General features: G+C 40.3%; 1 protein-coding gene across 6 annotated transcripts in view; it reads right to left on the reverse strand.

Annotated features, from left to right (window-relative positions):
• Window positions 1–403: 403 nt before the first annotated feature.
• The window catches only part of slc6a6b (solute carrier family 6 member 6b), a 32,667-nt gene continuing 12,579 nt past the window's right edge, over window positions 404–20,491 (reverse strand). For 5 of the 6 annotated variants that reach the window (XM_074682464.1, XM_074682463.1, XM_074682462.1 and 2 more), the window contains 13 exons: window positions 15,868–16,097; window positions 15,655–15,789; window positions 10,246–10,480; window positions 9,575–9,707; window positions 8,864–8,998; window positions 7,589–7,692; window positions 7,321–7,445; window positions 5,973–6,085; window positions 4,735–4,872; window positions 4,195–4,297; window positions 2,445–2,545; window positions 2,151–2,321; window positions 404–940 (listed from right to left, as the gene is read on the reverse strand). In XM_074682464.1, coding sequence (XP_074538565.1) covers window positions 785–940; window positions 2,151–2,321; window positions 2,445–2,545; window positions 4,195–4,297; window positions 4,735–4,872; window positions 5,973–6,085; window positions 7,321–7,445; window positions 7,589–7,692; window positions 8,864–8,998; window positions 9,575–9,707; window positions 10,246–10,480; window positions 15,655–15,789; window positions 15,868–16,097 — 1,879 coding nt within the window. In that variant the 3' untranslated portion in view covers window positions 404–784. Of the gene's footprint in view, window positions 941–2,150; window positions 2,322–2,444; window positions 2,546–4,194; window positions 4,298–4,734; window positions 4,873–5,972; window positions 6,086–7,320; window positions 7,446–7,588; window positions 7,693–8,863; window positions 8,999–9,574; window positions 9,708–10,245; window positions 10,481–15,654; window positions 15,790–15,867; window positions 16,098–17,881; window positions 18,098–20,491 lie in introns of those variants that run through there. The other variant, XM_074682465.1, reaches the window with a different exon arrangement.

Raw genomic sequence — 20,491 nt, forward strand, 5'->3', positions numbered from 1 at the left:
AGGTTTCAATAAATGCACTGGGACTGACTATAGTAGTCACACAGGCAGTGTACAAATACTCTAAAAATGCCACTTCCCTTTTCTCCTGACTTCCTCTAAGCTCTTTGTCCCTGCACTACTTTATCTCGAATATCTTTGAGGACGGATCTTCTTCTGAATGCATTTCTCACAGTATTTGGCCAAGGCTATGTTCATTTTATAAAGGAGAGAATGTCAAGCAAGGTTTTACTCTATACACTGCATACTGCCACCAAACTGAATGTAATGGATATGCTCTCTGAGAGATGTGGGTGGCTCAAGGTACATTCATTTTCACCGCAGGGATCATCATAAACAAGGTGTGAGGGTAGAAGTTAGCTTGGGTGTTAAAAACTGCTGTAATCACTTGAGCATGTTTAGATGGTTTTACATGGTTAATTACAAATTTAGTTAACTGAATCTTGTGGAACAAAAATTCCATCATTACTTTTAGTTGAAAACAAAAATCTTCATCTCTCCGGAATCAATAGAAAGGTAGTAAACATTGAAAATGTTCTATCTCAAAATACTGCCTAATCTGAGATCAGTGCCAACTACAGCAACGACAATTTAACATCAACAATATTGATATAGTAAAAAAAAATCAAGAGAAAGAAAAATACAACAATAATATAACTCTTCATAGAAATCAAACTAGAGTATCTCTAATGTGAATATATTGGGCAATGTAAACCTACCATTATCAATGTTAGCAAATATGATAACACAGAAAGCACATCAATCTTATTCCTCTCACAGAGAGCGCTCACATCATTGTTTCTACAATGGTGTGGGTGGGCTTCATCAAGCCATTGTTCCCATTGGGGTCCAGGGGCTGTGTCAGCTCGCTGCCCTTCAAGTTGTACTCCTTTGGGCGAGAGCTAACACCTGACTTCGCTGGGGCTGCCACCGCTTTTATCCTCTGGGGGTAGAAGATGGGAGAGTTGGTTAATGACCATCAGAGAGTGAAGCAGTGTCTGTATGCCAGACGTGTCTTCATAATCACAAATCACAGATTTTCATGCAAAGCAAAGCCTTAAAAGTCCTGAAGGTGCCATATCAGGCTGCAAGCTAACTTATTAACATTTTTACAACTAACTAAACAACATCAACTGTGCAAGTTTAACAGGGTCAGCGTTTCAGTATTTTAAAAAATGAAGGGTTAAAACTCATTGAAACAGAAATTTAAGTTAGCTTACTTTGGCCTACACCGTAAGTTCATAGTTTATCACTTCCTTACAGTCAAACATCGACAGCATTGATTAGAAACTTTGTATAACTACACTTCAGTTATTAACTGTGGTTAGAAAGAGTACAGGAGGACTTTTGCAGTGTATCGTCACCATACACTGTATAATTAATGGCCGTTGTCTCCCCGATGTCACCCATCTGTTTCTGAAAGGGATTTTTGAAGCAGATCGGCTATCACGGCCATATTGGAAGTGACGGGCTTCAAATACATTTCGCTATGCTGAATATTTTTTTGTATCGTGACACATTTAATAACCGTTCATCAAAATAGGACAAAAGGAAATCAAACTAATTAAGTAGCAAATATTAGCTTAGCTTAGCTATTGTGTATTCTGCTTGTTAGCTGGTTTTAGGGAGCATTACAAACTTGGTTAAGAGAACAGGAGGAAAAATATCTGTGGTGTGAACAAAGTGGTTACAATTCTTTCTAATGAGAAGAAAAAGTAAACCAGTTTCTATCCTTGGATTTTCAGTTTTGTTTTATGAGACTTTTATGGTAAAATTGTCATGTTGGTTAAAAACTGTTGCCTAATAGTTACAATAACAGTTGCTAAAACATTTCCATTGTATGGCCATTCTTAAGACACATTGTGTTTTACAGAGTATAAGAGGCTGCAAGTGAGAGTTAAGAGGTGGCTTTGGATTGTCAGATATTGTGTTTTCAGTTTAACAAAAATATTGCAGCTATGTTACCAAATAACAGCAGCACTAATAGCACTAAATGACATGATTTTATCTTATCAATTGAGACTTACAAACCAGTCTAGAAGTGGACTGGTTTGTAAGTCTTTGGTCATGTTTTATACCCTATATGAATATGACAGCATTATTAATGCTGTCATAACACTTTAAAGCTATGAGGCTCACTAAGAGTCACTCACCTCGATCAGGGGCCCCTCAGACTGTAAGATCTTGATGACCATCACCATGGGGATGCAGATCATGGAGGACAGGGCTAAGAACCAGCCCAGACCAATGGCCCAGTCAGGGTACTCATACACCTTGTTGTAGGTCAAAGGCTTATACTTCACCAGGGAGAAGATGAAGCAGCCCTGAGAAACAAACACAGTTAGGACAAGTTGTAAGACCATGAAATGAGAGCACTTGTCACATGTCCCTGCTGATGACTCATAAACAGTAATGTGACAAAAGCTGAGGCTTCAAAAATCTCTCACCATGCACAGGACAGGAGTGATTATGGTCCAGCTCCATTTCATCCAAGGGTTTGGTCTGTAGCCAATCATGTCCTCAACACCATCGTAGAAGTTGTCAACTCCTGTCACAAAATATGGGAAGAAATGAGAAAAGCATCTATGTTTTTCAACAACTTGTCAAAACGATTGGTACAGTACATAGAAATCAGTCCAAACTGTGAAAGTATCCTTGATAAAAGGAGACGACCTTCAGAACCACCTCTGGAATTTGGCAGCTTTGTGGTCTGTTATCTCTGTTGTCTGTTCTGAACTGCCTCTTATTTTTCCACTGGATCATGAATCACTGCTGTTTATGGTATAAATAGTCTAGGCTTCATAACTTGCCCACTAGGTCATGGTTTTCCTGTTTTTCTGTGTTAAATTTGCCCTGTTAGGACATTATGTTTTCTTTCTTACGGTCTTTTAAGAATGCAGTGTAAATGCTTTTTAATTTCACTTATTTATTCCTGTTTATAATGCAGCAAAAGATAATATATGATAAGAGTCTGGTTGGCTAGCTTTTGGTTTTAAGGTCTTTAAAAACTAAAGATTAACTGACAAACTAGAACTAAGCAGTATCCTGTTTTTAAGTTCCATTTTTTTCCAGAAATCATCCAACTCAGTTTTTTTGTCAAATTTTCTCAACTGTTTAAAACAACACACAATGTGCTGCTTTGATCTTTTTAAATTCTTGGTCACATTCAGCAGCTGTGGCACCTTTCTTGTTACATAACATGCTGCTGCTGCTGCTGCTCTGATTTGCATCTCTGACCAGCCTCTTCTCAGAGTAGCAGAGGCCAAGGATTATTTATTATATAAATCGGTGCGAAATGCCAAAACTATGCTTAGAGCACAATTTTTTTGCAAAATCATAGACGAGGATTTGTGGCAAAACACTAAGCTGTAGGACTCTCAGATCTATGGGGCTGGATTTCCAAGTGAAGTTGCACTGAGGACATCACACAATAAAGAAATTGGTGAAATCAGCTTTTTTTCAACTTAACAACACTATGATCCAATGAGTTTGTTAACCTTTTAACTTTTACTTTTTAAGTGCAATGGATATGAAGTCTATTTATTTTTGAAACCTTTAATGTCACACTCAGAAAAAAAGTATTTCAAGCTGTTGAGACAACCCAATCAGGTTTTATTCAGTTTAACCTATTCTTAATGAGAAATGGTGTCACAAAAAGTGCTCTACCAAACAGCTGAGCAGGAAGTGAAAGGGTTAAAACATCCTATATGTTATGCTTTAAGCACTTATTTAGAGTTTTAATGTACTATGGAGCCTTTTGTCGATATGGTGTGTATACTGAGGTTTGAAATCAGACAGGTGCATGGTTTTAAGCAGTTACTGAGTTGGACTCCATTGTGGAAAAAAACTACTTTAGTAATGTAAAACACAAATGATTTCATTGTCCTGGTTTTCTTCATAGGGTTGACTGTTCATAGCCTAATAGTAACTTTTTATGCGGTGGGTGTGAACCCAGATAGCCAATCAAAATCCAGCGCAGAACCAACACCTTCCCCTCTCTAAACCCCTTCTCTCTCCTCACGCCCCTGCATGCAGTTAAACATATTTACTACTGACACTGAAAGGACCACAAGGACACCTTTGTTTACCACCAAAGAGATCATTTGTGCTCCTCAGGATCATTACTTTGAAAAACGACCCACACACACACACACAGACAGCTACAGAAACCCATCACATGGAGTCGTTTCCACTTACCATACACCCAGGCTACAGCGATGCATTCAAAGAATGCCACCCACAAAAGGCACACACCACTGGCTGCATAGTAGTCAAAGAGTTGGAACACATACATGCCACCCTGGAAAACAGAAAAGGAGGAGAGCAGAATTAATGATTTCACTGATTTATGTGGAAGGAAAGAAAGTCACGGAGATAGAAGGAGGCATTAAGTAAGAGAGGGCAGGGTGGTGGTGGAGGGGTGCTGAAAGCAGGGCACAAGAATGTCTGGCACCCGACCAATTGAGGCAAAGTTCAACAGGTGCTGCTACGTTATTGAAGCACGGTCAACGGCTAAACGGAAAATGGCATTCCAAATTGTTCCATTCAGACGCACAGGAAGTGAGTGGTGAAGGTGATAGGGAGCCATATTTGGTCGTGACAATGAAGCAAGTGGAAACGCTGTGGTGTTATCTCAACCGCCGATCAGGCTACACAGTTTGTTTGTTTTGTCCTTCTTTAAACACGACAAGCAGCAGAGGTGAGAGCACAGGGACTCCTTAGAGTGACTGAACTTACTTTTGTTACCATGGCGAGCCCCAGGAGATAGCTAATGAAACACATCACGGCTATGAAGATCTCTCGTCGGTAACCCTTCCTGAGGAGGGATGGATAGAGATCCACTATGGAGGTGATCTGTCCTTCCACTTCAACAAACTGTGGGCACAAAAGCAACGATTAAGACCTCAGAGAAGAAAACATCAATGTGTCTTTCTGTGTCTCCTCTACAAACCAGTGATTAGTGAATGAGAGCCGTCTTTGTTGGGCAGTAATGAGAAGTTTAAACAGGGCTTCTCTCTGCAACAGTGGTTTGTTGCTACCAAGACACCGCAGAAACAAAACAACATGGAATCACAGCCTTTTTTTTTTTCTTTTTCCCCCCAGTGTCTTCTCATCGCTTCTTAATGTCATAACAAAATTATAAAACCGTTTTTATTTTGCAGAGCAAGCTGTCTTTGTGCGCTGAGAAACATGCCCCCTTTGTTGCATGAAGAACCCAAACAAAACCCCCCTTACATAATAGAGGCATGTATGTGTGAGGGGTGTTAACAATATATAGCATTCAGGGCTGTAAATCTGCATGACATTCATGGTCAGCAAGTTCACCCACACACAACACACACACACATGCTGTTACCGGCACCGTTTCTCTCATGGAAATAGTGTACTCACACAAGTATTTACATGTGCTCAAATTTAGAGTGTCGGCTTGATCGCTGGGCTGGCTGAGATGAGTAGCTGGCCATGTGCAGGACTGAGTTAGCACAGAGCTAGAATTACACTTGGAGGCATGAAATGTGATCTAGCCGGAGAATCCCTCGGGTGGACACTTGTGTTTTGTCTACTTAGATTATCATGACTTAATCAAAGCTCTGGCTCCTGTCAAAGCGAGATAGCATGTAACCTAGCTGTTCTAATGAATTCTGCTGTGATAATATTTGGCTTACACCCACCAGCTTCTAAAAACTCAATCTGCGTGATTACAGGGTATTAAAAAGGGCTGTAATCCTCGGAGTGGTAGTAAAATACCTTTGTGTGAACAGGCTGCTTTTCTTGTCCACCTGTTATCCGATCCCTTGCAGACGTTAGATGTGGATCAGAGAGACGCTAAATGTGTTTCACACATTGAGGCTGGCAGGAGCTTACTTTACTAACCCATGAGGGTCCTGGGAGGTGTTTGAATGGAATTAACAGGCAACACACCAACAAACTCCTGCGTTAGGAGCCCCACAGAGGGAGACTGTGAGAATGCTGACCTGGCTGTCGAGGCCCAGGAGCAGCAGCATGATGAAGAAGAGGATGGCCCACAGGGTTGGCATTGGCATCATGGACACAGCTTTTGGGTAGGCAATGAAGGCAAGGCCTGGACCTGGAGGGAGGACAGAGAGGGGATGGGAGGAGGAAGGGGATTAACGCTTTGGTCTGATTTCAACTCTGACGACAAAGTAGAGATAACAGCTAGAAAAATGATTTGAAATGTTGTGCAGATTGAGCCAGAGAGGCTGGGAAGGGTCTGGCGCTGGCAATAATCTTCAGAGAATATGATCTAATGTGTCATATGTGTCCAGCATTTTCATTTTATTTGGTATATAATCTATGTGTTGTGGCTGTGAAGAAATAAAAATCCCAAAAGTGAAGAATTAACAGATAAGAAACTACACAGTGAAATGCCAGCGCTGCTTTACGTTCATCTCATCCTGTTCATTCATCTCTATTTGGCTAAAATGCAGCTTGAAGTTCTTGTTTTTACTGTGTGCTCCTGTGATAACACAGAATCCAAACAAATAATTAAAAAGCAGATGAGGAAATCCTTCAACCAGTTTGATGAATATGAAGGACGAGCATGGTGTAAAAGATAAGAAATCTATTACAATTGTGTCTCAACAGAACAGCTGAAAAAATATGCAGGTCATTGTGCTTTAAATCAGAGTTTTCAGCGCTGTTATTCTCCAATTAAACATCTATAGTGTGCACATTCACATGTAATGCAGATTAACTGTCATTATAGTACAGTTGTGGTGTGATTTCACATGATTATGTTTAAGTAAAGGCAGACTTAGCATGCTAAAAGGTGTGTCTCCTGTAAAGTCCAGATAGAATAGAAAATACAAAAGGCAGAAACAGAACTGTTGGGGAAACAGAAAAATCCACCTCAGGAGATCCAAAGGATGTTACATCGACTGGGCTTACCGCCTCATGGTGCAAGATCACACACAGAAAAAAGCTGTATAGCTACTAAGAACATCAGCAAGTTTAATGTGGGACATATAAAGACACCTGGTGCTGTTGAATACCTGCAGTAATAATGCTGATGGAGCCAACGCAGGAGCTCTTAAACACCACAGCTGATCGTGCGGCTGAAATGTTAGAGTTGACCTACGCAAACCTCAGAAAAGGTGAAGCAAGATTAACGCTGAAGTCCCAATTCTGTTTCTTTGGCTTTAAATCAAGGAGTGTGCAATTGCCGATATCCCTAGATTTCAGCATCACTGTTTCCGAGACTTTCAAAAATATCCCTATCCAATCGGGGTTTCTTTGTTTGTTCTGGGTTTTTGGGGCAGCAGCACCCACCATCACTGCTGCCATCACCTTGGACCCTCGTACCTGACTCTGCCACATCGGCAATGTCCACCCCTTGTTCTTGTGCCATGAAGCCCAGGACGGAAAATATTGCGAAGCCAGACACAAAACTGGTACCGCTGTTGAGGCCTCCCAGCAGCAAACAGTCCCTATGTCACACATATGTCATGGAGGTTGTTAATGAACACAGGAGGAACCGAAGCTCCCATTTTTTTGTCTTTTCACGCAACCGTCTCTGACACGAGTTGCTGTCTCTACTACACTCCCCCCTGCCCTGAGCAACACAACTCACTTGTAGCAGTTGTATTTGTATTTGTTGTAGCTCCCCAGTGACGTCATTGCTCCCAGGCAGATGGCGTAGGAGAAGAAAATCTGGGTTCCTGCATCAATCCAAACCTGGTGGACACAGGGGGAATAGGTGCACAATGTTTTTCAGAAGCAGTAAAAAAAAAATCCATATTAGGAAATCTACTTTGATGACAAAGCAAATTTAATACACCCTCCACTGCTGACATGTTATTTCTTAAATGGATCAAGTGAAAGCTCATTTATTTCAGACACTGAGTATTGGTGCAGATAGTTTGATTTTAATCTGAACACTCCTGAGATATGATGTCATAAAGTTATATAAGAGGAAATGTGCAAAAGAAGATGAATCGACAAATGTATTCATCGGCATACCAGATTCATCAAGATGATTTTTACTGAACAGACTTAAAAGAAGTGTAAATCTTCCAACAGCAAAAAAACAGGCAACTTTTTGCTTTTGAATCAAGGTTAAAAAAATTAGATTTGATGATGTCACTCAGTAGCATAGAACAAGAGGATTCTTCATTGTCACAAACCCTCATTGCCAGCAAGAGTATATGTGACTGATACATAAAACCATGCTAACAGATGTTAGCATGTTGACCATCAGTACACTTCACTTTAAATAAATCTAATTTCTCTAGGTTTCTACAATGACTGTATAATCAAGGGTGATAAACACACCCGAAACAATGAATCAAAAAAATCACAGGTCTTGCTGTTCCAGATATTCTTACCAAGAAATTTTAGGTATTAAACCCTTGATGTTTTGTGATTGATGAAATGTTAACACTTTATTGCCAAACATGTCATTTTTGATGTATGAGTTTCAAAGACCTGTATCTCATCAACATGATTGTTTCCCTTGAGGATTATTTACCCACTACAGGCGGCTGAATTTGTATTTTGTCTCTTTTCAAAATGTCACGAATTATTCACACGTTTGGAACATCATTGCTAATTTTCAACAAGTTGCAGCAAGAATAACATCTAAATTGTAACAATATTTGCCTCTGCATTATAAGAAAATTTATTTTACTGAAAATTTTACTAAAAAAATTTGCCAAGACCACCCAATTTATCAAATGTGATACATAAAAAAGTATCATGACCAAAATTATATAGCAACATTTCTTTGTTGATTTTGTTCGAAGGGTTAATAAACATCTCAGTTCCAAAAAAATGAATTTTCAAACTATTTTTATGACAGGTCAAACTTTTGAGGGTTAAAATAAAAATCAGAGCACTCGATCCCTACCTCTGGATCTTGTAGGCGGGTCAGATTGGGGTAAAGGTAAAATTTGATCCCTTCAGCTGCTCCTGGCAAGGTCACTCCACGCACCAACAATACAATCAACATGACGAATGGGAAGGTCGCTGTTATGTACACCACCTGGAGAGGACAAAGACATTTTAGCCAAAACACTGAAAACGGGTGTTTTAGAAAGCTGGGACTGCATCTAAACTGTCCCTGTGCTCCAATAAAAGTCGACCTCAAGTACTTTTACAGGGAGAAAAGAAAGCAGGGTCTGTGAAAATAATGCCGACAGCAGTTAAAATAAATGTGAGGTCCATGCCATAAAGGGTAAATAGCACATGCTTTTTGTTTATTTAATGATTAGATAGAAGAATAACAGCACAATAATTCCTAAAAGAGTTAAGAATTTTCTTCCCAGAGTTCCTCCTGCTGGCTCTGGCCCAGTTTCTCTCACACTAACAGAAACAGAGAGCACTAAGGAGAAGCAAGTCAACTGTTTACAGCCGACAGAGAGTCTGGCCAACAAGCAACTTCCAGGACAGTGTTGAGGAGTGTGTCTCTAAATCAAGCAAACTAACGGCCTTCCAGGCATGTGTGTTTTTTCTCCGAGCAACAGTGTTTTGTCAATGACTCGTCGGGGTAAAAAGTGAAGGCCAAAAAGCATCCAGGCAACACAGTAAGTACAGGATGTGCCTACGCCTCAGCACTCACTTTCCCTGTGGACTTGACTCCCTTCCAGATGCAGAAGAAGCAGATAATCCACACTGCCAGGAGACACAGAGCCAGGTCCCATTTCAGGGGCCCAATGTCCTCGATCCCAGAGGAGATGCTGAGGACGTTGCGCCTGTAGAAAACACATAGAGACACGAGGAGTTAAATGGGGGTTTGTTGGACTTGAAGCAGCAAAGGTTACATCATGAAAAGCACACAAGGATGTAGATCATGGGACAAATCTAAATTACAGCCATAAGTGACTAATTATAGGGTCAATAAAGTGGAAATCAAACAGACACATGACTTGGTCTTGGTGAGCATACACTAAAGTGGTGAGAAAGGCTATTTGGAAATTCTGAAACGTTTAAGTCAGTACACTTTAGATTTGTTGCAGTTTGTTGTGATGAATTGTCATCAAAGTCAAACAAAGCATAATGTGAAAACAACCGAGTTTGGTTGTTTTTTCTGTTTAATCTTACAATTAAAGTTAAACTCAGAAGAAATAAACAAATAAAAGTTGAAAGTGAACTTTAGGAGAACTGCAGGTCAACTTTGTCTTTGTGCCAAATTAAATTTACACAAGCAAGATAAACAGTGTTACTTCAGTTTATTCAAACGTGTGTGTTCGTGCATGTGTGTCAGTTACACTCGCTGAAGTTCATACTCACTCCCAGAACTCGGTGACTGGAGAGGTAAAGTTGGTAACGTTGGCTGCCAGCCAGAGGGTCTTGTTCTTGCGGACTGTGTCCTCTATACAGTGCTCTGTGTTCCAGGGCTGCTTGCATTTGGCCCAGGGGAGCTCCGGCTGAAAACACTGGAACAGGTAGTAGAGTCCCCAGGCCAAGATCACGATGTAGTAGATGTTCAGGAGTGATACGATCACCACTGAGGCATAGCCAATTCCTGCGGGAGGAAAGAAGAGAAGGCAGATTTTATCACCAGCTCAAGATAGAATCTGTGTGAGTTATTATCCCCATTGTTTTCTAAAAGTCACTTACAGTAAAGCGTTTTTTTAGTGTGAAAGACAAGTTGACACATGCTTGGGTTTTTTTAAGCTAGCTTGAAGCAGCAGAGGAAACATCTATAACATATATGAATTGAGTGAACTTGAAGCAGAGAATTGACTTTGTAAACATCCTGCCAGTGCAGAGAAACACTAATATTTTGGACAAACTCACTGTCAGTCCAGAAGTAGCTAGCTCTGTTGTTGCTACATGCGCTAAATGTTTGGGAGCTAGCAGCCTCGGTGCTTGATTGCTGCTTTGTGTGAGAGGGTTAAGCACAACAGTAAGATATTTTTCAAAACAGTGGATGAAAAACTAGCAACTAGCGGCTAGCACTGCTGCTATTGAAGGGTTGTGATTAGCAGAGATGTGGACTTGAGTCAACAGGACTAAAGTCACTGTCTTGATTAATTTGGACTCAACTCGGACTTGGGACTTAACTCAGACTTTAGTCTGATGACTTAAAAAATACTTGAGCTTACAAAGTTTGAAGTTGTCAACTAATGTGTTCATTATTCTGTTATTTCCAGCAAGACAACAAAACACAGAAGTTGCCTCATTGAATGCACCTATTAGTGTCCAATCAGGTGTAAGAGGGGTGGATTACATTTCTGTTAGCGTCAGAGTGCTGGAGAGCGGCATTTCTTTATTTAGTAACAGGGTTTAACACTCTTTTTCTGTGACCCAGTCTTGTCATACTGGTCTTATTTAATTAAAAAAATAACACAATCAAAAAAATAAATTCAATTTATTTGTCAAATTTAACAGCTTGTTAGATTAATAGATTGTTACACCGGCATTTTACTTGGTAAATAGTGGCTTGTAAGGACTCAAAAATTTCAAGCCTATGACTTTAGACTTGACTTGACTCATCTTGTCTTTACTTGAGAATTGATTTGGACTTGGGATTAAAGACTTGAGACATGTAAAACAATAACTATCTACCAATAGGGGTGTCTTTACATCCATATGAAATGAGGAAATCCAGTTTCTAAACTTAAAAAAAAACTTTGATTCAAAATAAAAACTTTAAAGAAAGAAGAAAAAAGACAAAGCTAGCTTGTTGATGGCACAGAGCCTGTTGCTAAATACAAACCAAAACACACAGGGTCATAAGAGTAAAGCAGAAAACAGAGTGACAGCTTGAACTAAAGCTTGAATTAAGATGTTAATTGACTTGAGAAATCTTTTTGAGCAAATGTAGAGACATTGATGAATCTCAGTGAGTTAATCCTCCTTCAGGATGTGCCAGCACATCTTGAAATTAATGTCAGGTATTTATAAAGATCCATCAAAGTTTTCTTGAGTTTATAATTTCCTCCAGGAAAGTTCAGTAAAACTGATTTTCTGTCTGATGAAAGACAACTCTTTAAATAACTGCTGGAGAAAAAAATAAAACAATAGTTTGGGTGAGGTGCAGACTGCTGTTGAATAACTTCAAAGACAAAAAGATGAAAGAAAGCCCAGAACAGCTGATTCTTCACAGAGGGAACATTTCCAAAGCCTGAATTGTCTGTCTAGTGTTTTAATGTCCTTAGTGTTTTTACTCTATTTTTAGATGACTTTGCCACGAACCTGGACACAGAAATCCCCGGTACTCTTCCACTGCGCCAGAGTATTTTTAAACTCCTCTCTGTCACCCCCACCTCCTCGTTCCTACATACCAAATGAAACTGATAGACAGCCAAAGCCGTGACAGGTGTGTGTGTGTGTGTGTGTGTGTGTGTGTGTGTGTGTGTGTGTGTGTGTGTGTGTGTGTGTGTGTGTGTGTGTGTGTGTGTGTGTGTGTGTGTGTGTGTGCGTAACGACTGTGAGCAGGAAGTAGTCATGAATTCTCCCAGTGATAAAAACACGTGAACACAGGAGTGGGGAGGGGGGCAATAAGGAGCTTTGTGATTGGCCGGTATTGCGGCCACTTGTGGACGGTGCCAGATGGAGAGACAGCAAACCTCAGCGCTCTGTGAATAGCAGAGAGACTGTGAGCAGCTGCTGGAGGTCCAGTGGATGCACACTTTCTTCTCTTTCCGTGTCACATCCTACGTGTGAACATGAGTAAAGTCACAGCAGCTGCTGAGGGCGTGGTGCAGCAGCGCTTGTCTACAGCTGTCACTCAAAAGGTAGATGGGACTGCATCAAAGAGCAATGTGGGGCCCCATGAGTGTGTTAGAGTATCAGTAACTGATGGTGATCTCAGGTCATGAGATCCCCCAGAGAACCTTACCCTCAACCCGTCAGAGAGGACATTCAGTCTATAAGCAAAGATAAAATAAGAAAATATGCTCCGTATTTACAGACCTGCTTCATGGCACTACAGTCATTGCTAGGCAACTTGGTGTCTATTACCATGGCAACTCAAAACTTATAATTCCATGACACATCAAGATCCAAGGATGACTTAATGTTTACAACATCTTTAAGCCTTTGGTGTCTTTTTTATGTTCATTCACTTGCCAAGCATGTGTCCAGGAACGTGTGGGTGTGTGTACGCTCCACCTAAACCTGACCCTGCATTTAAAATGAATACAATGTGATAATGAAGAGAGAGTCAAGAGCCCAACATATTAATCTGCTGCTTTCTGGGCTGTTTAATGATGTTTACTCAACTAAAAAGCAGACTAATGAAGAAAAAGTAGTCCAATTACACAAGCAGGAGGAAAGGGGGGCTCAGCAGAATATTATGTTGAATAATGACTGAAACTAGAAAAGCAATTTCTGAAGAAATTGCGCTGTGAATGCAGAATGCTGAAGCAGCTTGCGCTGAACTGCTAATGCAGAATGCTGAACATGGATGACTGAAGATATGTCTGAAAATGGCTGAATGAAGTCTTAAATAACTCGCGCTGAAATGCTAAAGCAGAAGCTGAACATGAATGACTGAAGATGTGTCTGAAAATGGTTGAATAAAGTCAGGCAAGGCTTGCACTGAAATGCTAATGCAGAACGCTGAACATGAATGACTGAAGATGTGTCTTAAAATGGTTGAATGAAGTCTTGAAAAGCTTGTGCTCAACTGCTGATGCAGAATGCTGATCATAAATGACTGAGGATATGTCTGAAAATTGTTTAAAGAAGTCCTGTAAAAGCTTGCGCTCAAATGCTAATGCAGAATGCTAAATTAACCTGCCATGAACTCTTGGATGAAAGGAAATAAATGGACAATAAATTGAATGGATGAAGGAATTTAAAGTTGAAATGGTTGCGTCTATTCAAAAATTAAAGGAATGAATTAAATTTTAAAGAACATTGATGGAAATAATGACCTGACTGAGGGTAAATGTAAGTCTGCTATCTTAAACCCTGTTAAAATGTAATCCAGTGTGTACTGTGTGTGAGTTTTTTAACCATGTAAGCCTGTAGGCTGAGGCCCATCTGAAGCCAGATGTTGCCATGGTGATTATTGTTTACCAACTGCCATCAGAGAGCTGGTGGAGTCTGTTGATTCCCAACACCCCTTTTTGAAATCAGGCTGTAAAGGTGCTTGCAATTCTGACAAAAAGAATGATGATGAAGCATGAATCAGTGTAATCTAAAATTGGATTTAAAAGTTTGAATGGCTGAATCAATTCAGAAATTAAAGGAAGGAATTTAAATTTAAAGAAAAAAATCTAGGAAAATAAGGAGCTGACTCAGGGAAATGGAAGTCAAATGCTGTTAAAGTGTGATACTTTCTGCCCTGTGTGTGTGAGTGTGTGTGTGTGTGTGTGTGTGTGTGTGTGTGTGTGTGTGTGTGTGTGTGTTCAATCATGTAAACCTGTCTGCTGAGGCTTATCTGAAGCCAGATTTTACATTGGTTATTACTGATAAATTACCAGACACATGCTTGTCTTTGTTCCTGGATGTTTTGATGAGTTACTATAAACAGCTGCATGAGATCAAAGGTTTCCACGGTGACCAGCTCGTCAAGGGCAGCAGGTGCAGGTGCACAACTTTGCCCTTGTTACTGTAATCTTATGAAGATTTTGTGGCAAAGCAAGAGTCCGAATCTCCTGTCACCTTGCCAAAACCGTGAGGGCTAGAATAAAAATGAACACACCGTAGGAATCCTGAGACCCAGAGGAAGCTGTCCGTCTAAATTTCATGCATGAAGGTCAAGAAACGAACCCACGAGAGCGATAGATAGATGAGGGAAAATTTACTGATCTCTGAGAAAACCCCTCAGGAATTAACATGGAGGTATATGGGGATTTTTTTTAACTTCTCATGACAGTTGGCCATTTTGTGAAAAAGTGCTCCATCCTTTTGCTTTAAAAACCACTTTGTCAGAAGCAGGACAAGACTACTTACATGCTGAGGGCTTATTTGTGTTGATAGCTCAAAAAATGTGGCCAAGAGAGCAGTTGACCCAGAAGTTTCTCAGGTCTTGTTTCCCCCTCTCCGTGCTCTGTCGTTTGAATCTCCCACTCTGAGCCAAAACATTCCGTCCAATACACACCAATGTTAAACGGCTCGAAGAGCTGAAATGCATCATGACCTTTGAAGGGTCATTGTGAAGAAACTATGAATGCTAGGAAACATTTGAAACCCATTGAATGAAGCCAAAAGATAGCTGAATATTTTGAAGTTTGAATGGAGTTTGTAGCTGAATGTATGACTGAATGAGGAGGGTTTGAAGCAGGCTGAGAAAATGTCCTGAAGGGAGAAAATTTTGAAAATTCCCCATTCATCTCTATGTGACCAAAATTTCGTAAATTGTCGAATATCTCGGAAATTATTCGTGAAAAGTTTCTGAAAAGTCATAGCCCCCTTGTCCCCACTGAAACACACGTTTTGAAGTTTGAACGGTGAAAATCGGTTGAAGTTTGCTGGAGTTTTAGCGGTCCAAAAAAGCGGGCGGAAGAATGAAGAAGAAGAATAAATTTTTTTGTCACAGAAGAACATATACTGTGAATGCATTGCTGCATTCACAGCAATAATGAGGACTAGACTGAAACAGGAAGTAAATCAGGGCAGAATTCTTGTCAAGACAAATGAGGCTTTTACTTAGCATTAAATATTAAATGATCCTGTCAGAGATAATTTGTGCTCTTGTGCACAGAACCTCAGGAAGCTCAGTGTGTTTGTGCTCAGGCTAACCAGTAAAGATGGGGCAGAGCTTAGCCCAGCAGGTGATCCCTCCTTCAGACGTGTACTGCCCCAGTGCCACCTCAAGGAAGAAGACGGGCAGGCCTCCTCCAAACAGGAAGATAGTGTAAGGGATGAGAAACGCACCTGAGGAAGAGAAACACAATTTAAACATCTTGCCGTTATTACCATCTGTTTCATTATTGTTTCATCAGCTGTGCCTACCTCCACCATTTTTATAACAAAGGTAAGGAAAGCGCCAGACGTTTCCTAATCCGACGAAGCCTCCGGCCACAGACAGGACAAAGTCGAGCTTACTGGCCCACTTCTCCCTCTGAGGGGCCTTCCCTTCAGCCTCGTCCTCCGGCCGTGTGCCTGGGCTCTTCCCTGGTGAGGGTTTCAGGGTATCTTTGTGAAAGTCCTTCAGGCATTGGAGCTTTTCTTTTTGTGCCATGCTGTGGATGGAGAAGACAGTAGAAAGGACGTGAGGCAATGACAAAGCGTGAGACACAGAGGTGAGTGGGATGAGACACGGATAGGGAGGAGCACTAAAGAGATAATACTGTCTGCTGATTGCGTTGCAGCATGCTTTGTAACCGATGAGTGTATGATATACAGTACTATGTTGCTAATCTGGCTAATCTATAGAAGTGATGCACAGAGGTCAAATGTTTGTAGGGCTACAAAAAGACTGTTTCATGTAGAGTTCATGTTAACTGTTCAGCTATTATCTGCCTCCATTACGCAGAGTATTTCCTGTAAATAAAGCTTATAAGTCAGTGTGATCTTAAAATGCATGCTGCACAGTGTACAGCTTAAACAAGACCCACAGTTCTGTGTCTCAGGGTGGGTTTGTGCAGCTCAGAGGGGGGCACATTGTCACCGATGGAACAGGAAGGGAACATTTGGACCCAAGACACGCTTTTAAGTCCTCCCTCGACCCTTCAGGAGAGTTTTCTACAAGCTATTGCTTAGCATATCAGCAGCAAGTCAGTCTACTGTGATCCAAATTTAGAGAGGAAAATATCCCTGTGCATTTCCAAAGCCGCGCCTGCTCCAAGGAAGATACAACAGCTTAAAGTCACTCGAGTGTTTACACTGTAAACGGCCTTTCCAAGAAAGACAGGATTTGTTATTAACACCAGAGTATCCTATTTCCCAGCATGAGCCAAAGATGAGGGAAAGAAGCCCTAATAGGACAGAAATAACTACGTAAGACGGGTCCAGACTGAGATGTGATTTAAGCGCCTTTCTGGCACAAGATGAAGAACAAAAGGGAACAATGCTAAAGCTGTAATTTATGTAAGATTTGAGATAGATTGTTTAACTACTAAATAAGGTTTTTGTCTTCTTGTTTTGTTCTGGCTGCTTCTTTAAAATGAGATTAGGGGGGGAAAAAATGACTGAATGACTTGAGTTTTGTTCTTTTCTGACAAAAAGCAAAAAAAAAACTAAAGTAAGATTGAAAAATAGACAGTGATAACCCAAATAAAATGAGAAAAATAAACAACGAAATGTAGACAGTCAGAGTTCCTACAACAACTTTGGTTTCTCAGGAGCGGCCCCATGCATTAAGTGGAAAGATTCCTCTCACATTCCTACTGGGAACTGTGTGTCTCCTCACTTCATCAGCACTTCAACAACAAGCCCTCCATCCCTCCGTGTATCCACACCACGTCCCGTCATTTTCTAGGATTTCTCTCTTCCTGTTTTGCATGTCAAGTCAACTCGAACCGCTTTCCATTCTCAGACCTTCTTACATAACTGGATCAGTTCTTGCTCACTCGGTTTTCTCATCCTGTTTCTCTCTCCCCCTCCGTTATCCAATTTCCTCTCTTCTCCTGCTTGCGTCTGCTCAGCGTATGCTTTCACCTGCTTGCATGGTCTGCTGGCCAGATAAGACTTAGGAGGAAACTGTCCTTGGGATTTAAACCAGACATACTTGACAACAAATTCCTTAACCTTATAAGAAAACATCTCAGGACAGTATTTCTGCTGCTGGACTCCTGAGATTTTTTTTACTCTTTCTACACATAACTGGTTAAAATGAATCAAAAAGAGAATACTTCAACCTGTTTGCATTTTATCTCTATTTTCTTAACTTTTCTCATTCAAACAGACATATGTTCATGACTCACTAAAGCCTCTTTTCTAGAGATAAATTCTGCATGAAAAACACACACAAGCAAACCCTGCAAATCAAGGCTCCTTTTCAAGCAAAGCAGTTGAGAAAACTTACATTTCCTTCATGGCTGCGGCTATGTATAGAGTTCCTCCCTCTCAGCTGTCACCATTCCTCTGTACTGAATGCCTTTATGCCGACACGGGTCAGAAGAAGTGGAGCTGACAGCAGGACCCGCCCCTTGGCTAAAGACAATTAAATCCAAAGTAGAGATTGGACGCAGCACGGCTGTGACCGACAACTCAGGTACCAACGTGGGAGACTGTAAATTTCCACTTCCCACTTCTCCCTGCCCACAAACGTACACACATACACACAGAGGAGTGGTGGTGGTGGTGGTAGCAGGGAGGGGGGGTAAGTGTGTGTCACATACACACTTCTTATTCAAGTTGGAAACACAGAGGACAAGTCAGAGGGAAAAAGACAGGCGGGGCTGCTGGAACAGTGGGGGCTGGTCTCAGTTATGATCTTGAACAAGTGGATAAACTGTAGCAGCATTCAGAGTTTCAGAAGCCCCTCATAACATCCCCACGCCACTTCTGAGCATCTTTGTGAGAAAACTATTTTTGTACGGTGTGATAATTCCTGTCATGCAGGACATTCCGAATCACCGTCCTCCATTCTCTCATGACATGTGGTTTGTTATCTGGGAAATGTAAACGCGTACAGTATCAAGCTTATAACATTTCCTAATAAGGTAATGTGCCTCCTCTGCTCTTCATCCGTCTGTTTAGATACCATTCACTTCTTCCAGAGCTCACAACGGCTCCACAAAGACCCAGCATGCAAAAGTCAATTAGAAAAACTGCAACAGGGCTCTGCAGGAATTGGACACTTAAATGACAGACGGGAATCATGTGATGTCACACACCTTTAACACCTCGCATCCGTGCATGGTGCTATAATCCTTAATACTTTAGTCAGTGTCGTGCTCTGAATACTATTTTGGTTGCATAACCCTTCACAGACGTGGTCTAATCTATTGTGAGAGACCACGGGATTTGTGTTTTGAAGGTAGATGCAGCGGGGAGAAAAGCCTGTTCATGTAGGTCATCTTATAAAAGAGTTCCTCCCTTAATAAAGAGTAAACATTGCAATGTTTGAATATCACTCAAAGCCCACAGAGAGCCTGTGAAAGAGGAGTTATTGTTGAATGGAAGCCAACATCATACGGTCAAACTGGATCAGTGGTTTTATAAATTGTATTTACATTATTTAAACACCATTATAGTCTTAACTGAATAGTTTTCCCTCAAACAATTATAGGATTAACTATTTTACATTGTTTTCATTCTAATGGTTGTTTGAAATTAAAATGAACTGCTTCCGGGCAAAGACCAGATTTGTTCCATGTAAATGATTTACAAATTCTGAAAACAATCACATTACTCATAGTGTAAATACTTCTTATCTTTATTAATAATATGAATAATGCTTTTGATAGCCCTTGTTACATATCGTTTATTTTATTACTTATTCTATAAACCTTTTCCTGTTACCTAATGCTGTAGAGCAAATTTTACCAAATTCCCCCTGGGATTAATTAAGTATTTCTGATTCTGACATACTCTAAAATTTCAATAAGATAACAAAAGTAGTAGTATAACATCTATATGTCTGCCTAATTGTTTCATCCCAACCACATTTAATCATGTCAAGCCCAGCTGAATGAAAGGGATTCTTACCTCGATCAAGGAGCTTATGTTTCTGGGAGAGTTTGTTTGTTTGTTTGTGAACAACATAACTCAAAAAGTTACACACGAATCTTGATGAAAATTTCTGAAAATGTTCAAAATGGGATAAGGAAGAAGTGATTTAATTTTGGAGGTGATCCGAATCACCGTCTGGATCCAGGATTTTTTTAAAGGATTCTTTATGATTGTGAGATAGGGCTGTTTTCACCATATGTGTATATAACTCCGCAATAATTGATCGGATTGCTTTGCAAAACAATACAAGACAAGGTCAGAATAGTTTCTGACAGATGTAAAAGTACGATCCAGATTCTGTCAATATTCTGGATACTAAGATCTGGAATATTAAATATGTACTGGGTCATTATAATTTTCAACACTGTGAGGTAACAATTTATCGTACAAACCTGCAACTAACACCAAATTTTAGCAGACAGTCTGCTGAAAGGGAGTATAACATTAAAGTAGGACTAAAGTGCTATGTGACAATAACAATATGCTTGGCGGAGGTCTGCGCTCTCTGAGTGCCTTTCTAGTTACAATAGTGCTTATATGATAAGCTGCTACAAGGTACAATGTGATACTAAATAAGTGAATATGATATATAATACATCAAGACAAAATATACGATATGATGTGATGTACAACAGGATGTGACATGACACAATATATTATGACATAACGCGATGCTAGGGACACTATACCATACATTATGTTATGCTACGTTACCTCACTCAAGTGCTTTGTATAAAATATTTTCTATTCTATTTATTCTCCATAAGGCATGAAAAACATGTTTTAATATTGTTTTTATGCCCTTAGAGGAATAAAAACACTTCAGTGAAAAAAAAATCTTGATACAGGCTTTCATAATTCATGCATCAGAGGGTTAAATAGTGCTGTTTGTATACCATGACTCCGCTGCGACATTGCCTTATTAACTCTATTCTAAATCAGCTCTTCTCTAAATAAA

This window comes from Halichoeres trimaculatus, unplaced genomic scaffold (assembly GCF_033239565.1).
Source record: "Halichoeres trimaculatus isolate MK-OKI-2021-1 unplaced genomic scaffold, fHalTri1.1 fHalTri1_scaffold_11, whole genome shotgun sequence".
NCBI lineage: Eukaryota > Metazoa > Chordata > Actinopteri > Labriformes > Labridae > Halichoeres > Halichoeres trimaculatus.